We start from the raw sequence: 12,341 nt of genomic DNA, 5'->3' as shown, positions 1-12,341 counted from the left end.
GATGAGTTAACACTCCTGCAGGGCTGTCATTCCCAGTGACTTCCCACCATTGGATCAGCCCTCACTCACCTGGGCACCACGGTCCTGTCATATCATTCACAACCATCCAGGGTTCTTTCCCTTGCTCCAGTAAGGAGACAACATCGGGCTTAGAAATGGAAAGTCCTGTTTATAGGAAAAGAAATGGGGCATGATCATGCCGTTCCCAAATCAAACCCAGTCCCCAGTTACACAAAGGGAGGTGTGAAGGCTGTCCGCAGGATAGGAAGGTGGAGGTGCCAAGGCACTATCCATCTGCACTTCGATGAAGCACTAAACAATCCCCTTGGAGACAGAGCAGGAACTTAGCCAGCCACTTGTAAGTCTTCCTAGAAATTCACCATGAAGAAACCAGAAACTGCATTCTCCATTTGCTCTCTCCTTCTCCCCAGTCCTCACTCTTCCTGGCCCTGCTCTATGCCCGGCTATGCCTTAGTTTACCTGTAAGGACTGTACTGCATGTGTGTGCTTGTGTGAGTGCTCAGTCGCTCAGTCGTGTCTGACTCTTTGCAAGCCCATGGACTGTAGCCCTTCAGGTCCCTCTGTCCATGGAATTTTCCATGAAAGAATACTGGAGTGGGTTGCCATTTCCTCCTCCAGGGGATGTTCCCAACCCAGGGATCAAACCCATGTCTCCTGCATTCTTTACCACGGATCCACCTGGGACACAAGGACTGTATTACCCTGATCTTATCATTTCTCACTGGGTTTGGTAGGTGGAAAGCACCAGTGGGTAGGAAGAGACAGTGCAGGATATTTCTTTGTCCACTCCCGCCCTCCTTTGACCCAGGAGTTCTGGATAAAGCTACGGCTGCTGCTAGCCAGCCCTTCTCCACAGCCGGAGCTCCCACCATTTCCCAGTGGCAGTCTTTCCTCCCTTGACCCCCTCCAGCCAGAGCAACTTAGCAGCAGCAGCAGCAGCCAGAGGGGGTAACAGCTTCCCATTGCTGTAGTCCCTGACAGCCATCTTTCCTGGCTGCTCTTGTATTATACAATGTCCTTACCTAGTGAGACCAAGTTGCCAAAGTTTTCCAAAGTCACCTCTTTGTACAGGTCCCTCTGGGCAGGTTCCAGGCACTTCCATTCTTCCTGAGAGAACTCTACAGCCACATCCCTAAATGTCACCAATCCCTGAAACAATAAACCCAGGCACTACCAGTAAATGAAATGACTTTTATTTTTTAAATTACAAAACTTTTCAAAATCCACAGAAGTATATAGTATAATGGCCCCCATGCGTCCATTACTCTGCTTCAGTCATTTAAGAGGACCTTACACATTTCCATTTTTTACCCTTGGTGTTTTCTGAGGCGAATCCTACATACAAAATTATAGTATTTCACTCACAAATACTTTAGTATCTAACAGATTTGACTAAAAAAATTTTTAAAGATTGATTTATTTATTTTGGCTGTGCTGGGTCTTCATTGCTGAGCATGGGCTTTCTCTAGTTACGGTGGGTGGGGGATACTCTTTGTCGTGGTGCGTGGGCTTCTCATTGCAGTGGCTTCTCTTGTAGCAAGAGCATGGGCTGTAGGGCATGCGGGCTTCAGTAGTTGCAGCATGCACGCTCTAGAGTGCTGGTTTAGTCATTGTGGCACACGGGCTTAGTTGCTTTGTGGCATGTGGGATCGTCCCAGACCAGGGATTGAACTGGTGTCCCTCGCATTACAAGGCACATTCTTAACCACTGGCCCACCAGGGAATAACCAGAATATCACCATCACATGGAATAAAATTAACAACAGTTTCCTAATGACTAGATCAGTTTCAAGTTTCAAATTGCCTCAATTTTCTCAGAAGATTTTTTCTTTTCCAGAAATTATTTTTGACGGTTGGTTTGTTGAAATCAGGATTCAAACAAAATCCACCCCTTGAAACTAGCTTACAGATTTCCTGATCTTTCAAATCTCTAACAGCCCCTTTAAAAAGTTTTATTGCTACTTATTCATTAAACAAACATTTGAATCAGTAGCATTTCCCAGATTCTGAATTTGGCTCATCGCATCTTCACGGTAGTGTTTAATATGCTGCTCTACTTCCATATATTTTAAGGGTCATTAATATGTTAGAGGTTGTACTGTGTTCTTCCTGTAGCATCTCATTAGGAGGCACATAATGACTGGTTGTCTCATTTTTAATGAGGTTAAAATTCATACAGTTGGGGGAAATAGGAGAAAAATTAAAGTCTGCCCAATGTGAGACACTCCTAGGTGCAAAGCCTTTCTGAAGAAAGGCATCTTCTTGTTGTCCAGTCTCTCAGTCAAGTCTGACTCTTTGTGACCCCATGGACTGCAGCACACCAGGCTTCCCTGTCCTTCACCATCTCTCCCGGAGTTTGCTCAAACTCATGTCCACTGAGTCAGTGAGACACTCCTAGGTATAAAGCCTCTTTGAAGAAAGGCATCTTCTACTAGCTCCCTAAGGACTACCACATATCAAACCAACTAAGATAATTCAATGGGGAAAGATTAGTTTCTGTTAACAAATAGTGCTGGAATAAGTGAGTATCTAAATGCAAATTAACTCAAAATAGATTGTAGATATAAATGTTAAAGCTAAAATCATACAACTTTTAGAAGAAAACACAGGAGTACATCTTCACAGCCTTGGTCGGGCAATGGTTTCTTAGGCATGGCACCAATTACCAAAAATAAACAAAAAGAACAAAAGAACAAGAAGATAAAATGAATTTCATCAAAATTAAAAACTTCTGTTCTGCAAATAATTTCATAAAGAAAGTGAAACTCCAACCCACAAAATGGAGACAAAATACTGGCAATTTGTATATCAGATAAGGGACTTGAATCCAGAATATATAAAGAACTTTTACAACTCAATAATAAAAAAGACAACCTAGTTTTAAACTAGCCAAAGAATCTGAAGAGATTTCTCCCAAGAAGATATACAAATAGCCAATGAGCATATGAAAAGATGCTCAACATCACTAATCATTAGGCAAATGCAAATCAGAACCACAATAAAATGGCACTTCACAACCATTAGGATGGCTATTATAAAAAACAGAAGAAAACAAAAAAATTAAACTTTCAAAAACACATTTTGGTAAAGATTGTGGAGAAACTGGAATCCTCTTACATTGCTGGTAGGGATGTAAAATGGGGTAGCCACTTTGGAAAACAGTTGTGACAGTTCCTCAAAATGTTAGAGAGTTATCAAGCTACCCAGAAGTTCCACTCCTAGGTACAGAGACATGCTTCCACCTAAAAACACTGGTATATACTGATGTTTACAGCAGCATTATTCATGGTAGCCAAAAAGTAGAAGCAATTCAAATGTCCAAAGACTGATGAGTTGATGAACAAAGTGTGGTCTACAATATCCATGGACTATTGCTTGCTATAAAAATGAACAAACTACTGATACATGCTATATCATAGAAGTTTGAAAACATACTAAGAGAAAAAAAATCACACATAAAAGACCAAATATTGAATGATTCCATTTATGCAAAAAGTCCAGAATAGGCAATTTCATAGAGACAGAAAGTAAATTAGTGGTTGTCAGGGAAAGAGGAGGGGAGTTTCAGAGTGATGGCTAATGCAAACAGGATTATTTATTTTTGGTAGTGATGTAAATGTTCTACAATGGCTTGTGCTGACAGTTGCACAACTCTGCAAATATACTAAAAACCACTGAACAGTACACTTATATGGGTGAATTTCATTGTCTGTGAATTATATATATGTACAATAAATAAAGCTGTTAGTGTTATCGAAGGCTTTTGTTAATGCTGGTTAAATATACCAACATATGCCACATTAGAAATTAAAATAGAGAAAATGTTTAAATTATTATAATTTATTTAAATAACTAATAATAAGCCTGTTTCATGTTAACATAAATAACACATTTGATAAAAAATAACTGTCAAAATAAAAAAGAATTAAGTAGTACTGTTTTATTTTATATTTTTGCAAATCTCTTTAATGACTGGCTGAATGAAAGAGATTTTCATACCTTCTGTATTCAACCTGTTGGTCAACTTAATTTTATTTTATTTTTTTGCCACGCCACATGGCTTGCAGGATCATAGTTTCCGGCCCAGGGACTAAACCCGGGCCACGGTAGTGAAAGCCTGGAATCCTAACCACTGGACCACCAGGGAGTTCCCCAGTCTGTTAGGATAACACATTTCATATAGCTTCTGGGAAATTCCACTGTACACTGATTAGAGTTGTGAGTGAAAAAAGGAAATAATGTGTTAGTATTATTATTGAAGTAATTTTGGCCCTTAGACCTCCTGAAAGGGTCTCAAAGTCTGCCTGGACCACTTTAAGAACCGTTGATGTAGCGCTACACAATTTAACATGAAAGACTTGAAAACACACTGTGCTGAGTAAAATAATCTGGTAAAAAACAGAGTATGATAAGTGTACTTCAAATTTAAAAATGGAAAACTCAAAAGTAAATTGCCCAGTAGTCATCCATGTGGGTTTCCCAGGTGGCACTAGAGGTAAAGAACCCGTCTGCCAATGAAGGAGACATAAGAGACTTGGATTCGACCCCTGGGTCAGGAAGATCCCCTGGAGGGCATGGCAACCCACTCCAGTACTCTTGCTTGAAGAATACCACGGACAGAGGAGTCTGGCAGGCTGCAGTCCATAGGGTTGCAAAGAGTCAGACACAACTGAAGCGACTTAGCACACACGCATTCATGAATCCATGTATGGCAAAATTATTATAAGAATCGAAGTATCAACAAACACAAAATTAAACGTAGTCATTAACACTGGCAAGGCAGGCCTTCCTTCCCTGGTGGCCTTGAGAATCCACCTCGCAATGCAGGGGACACCGGTTCAGTCCCTGGTCCAGGAAGATCCCACATGCTGCGGGGCAACCAAGCCCCTGTGCCACAACTACTGAAGCCTGAGCCCTAGAGCCTGTGCTCTGCAATAAGAGAAGACACTGCAGTGAGAAGCCTCCACTTGCCACAACTAAAGAAAAGCCCTCAAATAAAAACGAAAATCTAGTGCAGCCACAGATAAATAAGTTAAAAAACACTGGCAAGGCGGTAACATGATATGTGAAGGGATGTGGGAGGGGTTGCTTAGATGGTACGTTAAGCTGAGTGATGAATATATCAACATTCATTTTATTATTCTTTGTATCACATGCATGTTATAGATACGTTTTTGTATATATTCTTTGATAGTGTGAAATGTTTTATGATTTTTATGGGGGATGACATTTAAAAATCAAAGAGAAAAAAAGAAACTACTTGGGTTAATGGAAAAGGTCAAGGTTATCTTCTCTTTGGCTCTATTTAGCCATGGTTCTGATAAGGGCAGCTCTCCTATTTCTCTCAAGAGACTACACTTCTGCTTCATTGGTGCTCTGGTAAGAACAGTGCTGGAGAAGAGAGGGCCACCAGAAGTGGGGGCAGAGGGGCATCATCATTCATTCCCTGCAATGGAGGAACTGAGAGCAGGTTATTGAATAGGGCTCAAGCGAGACAGGAAAATTTCAGGATAAGGAACACAAATGTTGATACTATTTCAAGAACAGAGGAACTTTCCACTTACCTGGATCATGGCTTTTAGAACCACCTGTCCTGCTTGGATTTCTTTAGATTCTTCTGTTGAACAAATGCAGAGTCCTGAAAAAAACAGAGTAGGCAGGAGAAGTGGCACATCTCATAAACTAAGCTTAATTAGAGACAGCATTTATTTAGGCTTCTCTAGTAGCTCTGACAGTAAAGCATCCGCCTGCAATGCAGCAGACCCAGGTTTGATCCCTGGGTTGGGAAGATTCCCTGAAGAAGGAAATGACAACCGACTCCAGTATCCTTGCCTGGAAAATTCCATGGACAAAGGAGCATGACGGGCTATATATATATAGTCCATGGGGTCGCAAAGAGTCAGATACAACTGAGTGACTTTTTTTTTTAAATTTAGCCATAAACCACCTAAACAGACAAGCTTAAAACAACTGTACTTCCAGGTCCCTGCTTGGCTTCCTTTGCCATCTCTTTGACCCACTACACAACACTAATACCAAGAACTAATGAGTTAACAAAACCCAGCCCTTTCCTAGACCATAGGGAAACTGAAAGATGGAATCAAGTGAATGTGCTCCATCATTCACATAGAATCCAAGCATCTCAGCAGGTGGGGTTCTGGCTGGGACAGTCTCTGTTCCAGAGACTGGGATAGCATCACCTATTGTTAATGCTAATCTATACTCCAGACGGGGCCTAGACAGCTCCCAGTCGTTCCAAGCAGACCTTCCTTCGTGGCTGAGGCAAGGAAGATTGCAACACAGACTCACTCAACCTTCATGTGAGGACAGTACCTACAGGCTAGGAGCAGAGCATACCTGTGCAGGCCAAACCTTATGAAAAAGACGTCCTTAAACAAAGTCTTCCAGCTTCTCTGGGCTCAACAGGCAAAACCTTTTGGGTATGTCCCTAGCTCTGCGTTCTCCTTCCAAGTCTAAAAAGGGGCCACACCATCCATGTGAGGGGCTCTGTCAAAGCCTCCAGCCAGAGGTGGACTAACCAGATAGGAGCAAGGAAACCACAGTAATACAAGCATCTTACAAGCATATGCGCACATCCAGAGTACTGACCTGAGTGAGAACTCAGTTCCTAGAAGCCTCTTGGCCAGGCAATCCTTATTTTCCACCTAAGCCCTCTCCACTGCTTTCCTGAAGAATAACATTCCATCTGTGGCTGGCAGCTGCTGAGGCTGGTGGAGAATAGCCTACTTCAAAATTAGGAGAATGCAGGGGGTTTTTTTGGCCACACTGAGCAGCATGCAGAATCTTAGTTCTCTGACCAGGGATCAAACCTGCAAACTCTGCAGTGGAAACTCGGATTCATATTTTTTTTAAATTATCTTTACTTTCATATTCTTTTTTTTTTTAAGTTAAAATTATTCATTTATTCACAAATAGTTATTGATCACATACTATGTGCTCAGCATTGGGGGATATAGTCATTGCATACATAAAATTTATAATCTCATGTGAAGAGTTATTATTATAACCTCATCTAGCATTACACAAATATGTCCTTAGTAACTCTAAGTGCTCTGCATGACAGCTGCAGTAAAGAGTATATGGCAGCTGGATGGAAGCTCTAATTCTTAATGACTGAACTGCAGGGAAGTCCCGGAACTCAGGGGTTTTCTTTTTTTAAGAGGTTGGTTCTAATTAGAGAGGCAAGGAGCTTCTCTCCTTGGTGAGGAGAGTCAGAAGGAAGACTAAATCATTGGGGGGTGATGTCAAGAAGATTTCAGAATGTGATCTGGGGCCTAAAAATCAGAGAATTTAATAGACAAAAAAAGGATAGAAGGTGGCTCAGTGGTAAAGAATCCACCTGCCAAGCAGGAGACACGAGTTCGATCCCTGGGTTGGGAAGATCCTCTGGAGAAGGAAATGGCAACCCACTCCAGTAGTCTTTCCTGGAAATCCCATGGACAGAGGAGCCCAGCGGGCTCCAGTCCATGGGGTCACGAAGAGTTGGTCATGACTGAGCACACACACATGGAAAGGGACAGAAGAGCACCCTGAGCAGAGTGAAGAGCAGTGGCAAAAAACAGTGGACCAAACGTAGATGGTGTGTTTGGAGAGCAGAGAATACTGGGAATAACTTGTATAGTTTGTGGCAGAGTTCAGACCAGTGCTGTCTTATAGAACCTTTGTGATGGGGGAAATCTACACATCTTGTTCTGTCAATAACGCAGCCAATAGCCACGTGTGGCAACTAAGCATTTGCAATGTGGCTAGTTTGACCCAGGAACTGAGTTCTTAATTTTAGTTAATCTGAATTTAAATTAAATTTAATTAATTCTAGAATCTAGAGGAAGATGGCTTCCCCAGTGGCTCAGCAGTCAAGAATCTGCCTACAATGCAGGAGTCGCAAAAGACGTGGGTTCAATCCCTGGGTTGGGAAGATCCCCTGGAGTAGGAAATGGCAACCTACTCCAGTATTCTTGCCTGGAGAACTTAGATGGACAGAGGAGCCTGGTGGGCTACCATCCATAGTGTCGCAAAGAACTGGACACAACCGAAGTGACTGAGCATGCATGCACTAGAGGAAGATAACGCTTACAACATTAACTATGAGGACCAGGTCTCATCATCACTGTAAATGGCACCTGCCACAGTGATTGAAGGATAAAGGTGACCAATGAATACTGATCAAATATATAAAAGTTTGGTTTTCACCAGAAATTAATGGAAGGCCACTGAAGAACTTAAAAGAAGGAAGTGATAGGGCCAATATGGCCAGATTATTTTAGTGGAGAGGAGTAAAACTGGAGTCAGGGAGATCAACTGAAAGGTGACTGTCCTTTCCCAAGCAAAGGGTCTGACCCAAGACAGTGACAGCAGAAACAAGAAGGGGATGAATTCAAGATGTTGGAGAAGTAAAATCAACAGGCTCTGGCATCTGATTGGATATGCACGCAGAGAGAGAAAAAGGAGTCAGGAATTCTTTCCTATTTACTGAGTTCCTACTTCAGTTGGCATGGTTCTACGTGTAAGGAAGAAAACAAATCCAGCCCCTCTCCCACGGATCTCACTTTCTAATGGAAAAAGTAACAAATATTGATATACTGACATTGATATTCCTGTTTATATGTAAAGAGGTCAAAGTTCTGTGGAGGGAAATAAGGAGATAGGGAGAGCTGGGGGAGTGAAGGGCAGCCCGAGGACGCTTTTCACCGGGAAGATGACACGTGGTACACAGATATCTAGGGGAAGTGCGGTCCTAGCAGAGGAAGAACAAATGCAAAGGCCTCAAGACAAGAGCAGGTTTCTCTGACAACAAAGAGGAAGGAGACTAGAAGGGCTGGAATGGGGTGAGTGAGAAAAAGAAGGCCAGAGAGAAAGATGGAAGTTGGATCACACGGGGGTTATGGGCCATTGTAAGAACTTTGGTTTTTATTCTTGAGTAAGACAAGAAGCCACTGAAACATTTTAAGCCAAGGAATGACATAATCTAATTTTCATTTAAAAGGATCACTCAGGACTTCCCTGGTGGTCCAGTGGCCAAGACTCCAGGCTCCCAATGCAGGAGGCCTGGTTCGATTCCTGGTCAGGGAACTATATCCCACATGCCACAACTAAGACCCAGAGAAGCCAGATAAATAAATAAGTAAATATATATATATATATATATATATATATATATATATATATGTATGTATTTCTTAAAAAAGAATCACTCATGGAAAAATGGACTAAGACAATGGGGGTGGGGGGTAGGGGGGTGGGGGTGCCAAAGTAGGGAGACTAGTGAGAAGGTTACTGCAGTAATCCTGGCAAGGGATGAAGGGCTTGTGTTAGGGTGGTATGGTTGCAGGGGAGGTGATAAGAACTGATCAAATTCTAGATATCCTTTGTAGGAAGAGTTGACAGGATTTGCTGACTTTAGGTATTAAAAAAAAAAAGAGGCCAAGAAGATGCTAAAGTTTTTAGCTTGAGCAACTAGAAGTATAAAGTTGCCCTCTTTTTTGGCTGCACCACGTGACTTGTGAGAATCTTAGTTCTCCAACCAGGGATCGAACCCAGGCCCAGAGCAGTGAAAGCCCAAGTCTTAACCACTGAACCACCAAGGAATTCTCATGAAGTTGCCATTTTTTAACACAAAGGACTATGACAGAAGTGGGTTTGGATGGATCAATTATGGGTTCTGTTTTACCTTTTACGTCAATCCTTGAGATAATTATTATATATCCAAGTGGAAAAGCCAAATGTCCATTAGATGTTTGATCTTGGAGTTCAGAGAAAAGTCTAAATGCAGGAATATAAAACTGGAAGTTACTGATGTTCAGTTGATATTTAAAGCTCTGATACTAAATAAGATTGCCTACAGAAGAATGAAGGGAAGGAATAAAAAAGGTAGAAGACCTGAAGATAAGATGAATTCTGAAGATAAAGGACAGAGATATGGAAGAGAGATCCAGAAGACCTAAAATATGTATAAACAATGATATGAGTAACAGTGAAGTGCCTTTGGGAACTTGTGTCCTGAAGGAGCTTAATCCACATAGTTCTAGAGCCACTGAGGGACTGACTGAGAGCTCCTGGTTCCCACAGAGGACATGAGCTTTCATATAAAAGGCTTCCCGTTGCCTGCATCTCCTCACTCACCTGGGCTTCCCAGGTGGTGCTAGTGGTAAAGAAAACGCCTGCCAGTGCAGGAAGCATAAGTCAGGAGGACTCAATCCCTGGGTCAGGAAGATCCCCTGGTGGAGGACATGGCAACAGATGCCGGTATTCTTGCCTGAAGAATCCCCATGGAAAGAGCAACCTGCTTGGCTACAGTCCATAGGGTTGCAAAGAGTCGGACACGATTGAAGTGACCATGCACGCATGCACTCACTCACCTATGCACAGGCCTTTTGTCCGTCTCTCTCCACAGCCCAGGATGTCTTCCTTGTCCCAAAAAGAATTCACACCTAATATCCAGAAGCAACTTTCTATACATAGAAAAAGAAATGGGTCTTAGCCAGTGTGGTAGACATTACTAATTTAATTACTAAAGTTTCACCATTATCCAGTTTTTCAAGCATCCAGTTTTCCTCTCCCTTTTGGGCACACAGATGACATTTTCCAATCCCCTGTAGCTGTTTAGTTGCCAAGTCGTGATTCTTTGCCACCCCATGGACACTAGTCAGTCAGGCTCCTCCATCCATGGGATTTCCCAGGCAAGAATACTGGACTGGATTGCCAGCGCCTGGGCAGGGGTAGTGGGAGACGTTGATGGTCATGAGTAGATCTATATAGGTGTTGTCACCTTAACATCAGTAACCTATTCCTGAAAAAGCAATCATCCTGAGTAAAAACTCTAACTAGGAGCATCTTTCCCAATATTTAAAATGTGGAAAAATAAAATGTACCACATTTTAACACAAAGCCCCCAAATAATTTCTAAACATAATTAAACACAAAAAACCTACATATAAATAACAAACTATTGTATTAAGATGAAAATTTCTTAAAACATCACTTCCTGATCACTGATTATTATGGCTATTAACAACTAGTTATTCCTTTTGTTGACAAGCCAATCTATACCTTTGTCAAAATACTCACATGACTCTGATATTTTACTAAGTGAATTTCTGATGTAACTTGAAACTTTTGCTGTATGTCATATTTTTATATGTATTGAGTTTTATGGACATAAACAAATTTTTCCAGTCTAAATATCAACCCAAAATCTACACACTGAGAGGTATGTACATTCCTGGGCAATGGTCAAGATTCTGAGTCAGACAACAGCATACTAAATAAGTGAAAGATTTCTATAAAATGGTAATGCTGAGTACTCACAAATTTAGTAGTAATGAAGTCGTTCATAACATAGAAAATATTCAAGATATGGCTAGTGAAATAAAAGCAGATTACAAAACAACTGGGCATAATGTGGTCTCGTTTGTAAAATACATGTATATATCAAAGTAGACAAGATAGAAAAACCAGACTGAACACATCTGGGAAGTTTTGTGTGTTTTGTTTTTTGGCTGTGCCGTGTGAGGCATGTGGGATCTTAGTTCCTCGACCAGGGATCAGACCTGCATCCCTTGCAGTGGAGGCATTAGAAGTATGGAATCTTAACTACTAGACAGCCAGTAGAAGTCCCTCTGGAAATTTTTATCCTTACAGATAACTTTGGTTATTTCTGGGTTGTGATCTTCAATTTTCTTAGTTTTACTTAAGTGTATTTTTTTCAATAACCACGCATTAATTTTTAAATATAACCTACAAGTAGCAGATGAAAAAGAAAGTACTTTCTTAAGAATCTTCCTTTGAACATGAAATAATAGCTCAGGATATTCAAAAGCAGTTCTCTTTCACAGAATGGCTTTTGTTATTTTTACTTGGTCAGTTCCCAATAGTTGCAAACTTCTTGATTTGGTAACTACATTTATGTGGCTGGAAAAGAACTACAAGTCACTGAGGCCAAGTCCTATGTATAAGTGATGCTTCCTTTCAGCTCTTCTTGCCAGATGGGTTTATGATGTTTTTGTAACCTGCCCTATTGGCCTCAGGGTTCTCTGAACAGCTATAGAGGCACCTTGCTACCCTTGTCATATTTTGGATTTCTGAAAATTGCAGGAAATACAGGTGACTCAATTCACCTCCTCAGAGTTCTTATGGGATCAGTTTGACTTAGATATGATGACATGACAATGACTGCTCTCTGGTCATACAAATATCTTCCTCCTAAGAATTCACACAGCGTAATAGCAGAGTAAACTAGTGCCCTTTATCATCCTTTGCTTTGGACATTTGTATACCAGTTTTATCTCCCATATTACGTTATC

The 12,341-nt window shown here is 41.3% G+C and overlaps 1 protein-coding gene across 3 annotated transcripts in view; it reads right to left on the bottom strand.

Moving 5' to 3' along the window:
- ZNF565 (zinc finger protein 565) overlaps positions 1–12,341 on the bottom strand; it is a 35,890-nt gene that overhangs the window by 17,272 nt on the left and 6,277 nt on the right. For 2 of the 3 annotated variants that reach the window (XM_081517000.1, XM_081516999.1), the window contains exons 2-5: positions 10,398–10,490; positions 5,586–5,659; positions 1,044–1,170; positions 70–165 (exon numbers count right to left, since the gene is read on the bottom strand). In XM_081517000.1, the coding sequence (XP_081373126.1) occupies positions 70–165; positions 1,044–1,170; positions 5,586–5,594 (232 nt within the window). In that variant the 5' untranslated portion in view covers positions 5,595–5,659; positions 10,398–10,490. Of the gene's footprint in view, positions 1–69; positions 166–1,043; positions 1,171–5,585; positions 5,660–6,630; positions 6,750–10,397; positions 10,491–12,341 lie in introns of all 3 variants that reach the window. The other variant, XM_081517001.1, reaches the window with a different exon arrangement.

Source organism: Giraffa tippelskirchi, chromosome 7, assembly GCF_054371585.1.
Source record: "Giraffa tippelskirchi isolate mGirTip1 chromosome 7, T2T-mGirTip1v1.2.pri, whole genome shotgun sequence".
NCBI lineage: Eukaryota > Metazoa > Chordata > Mammalia > Artiodactyla > Giraffidae > Giraffa > Giraffa tippelskirchi.
The sequence above is the reverse complement of the archived record's forward strand: the minus strand, read 5'-3'. Positions and strand labels throughout refer to the sequence as shown.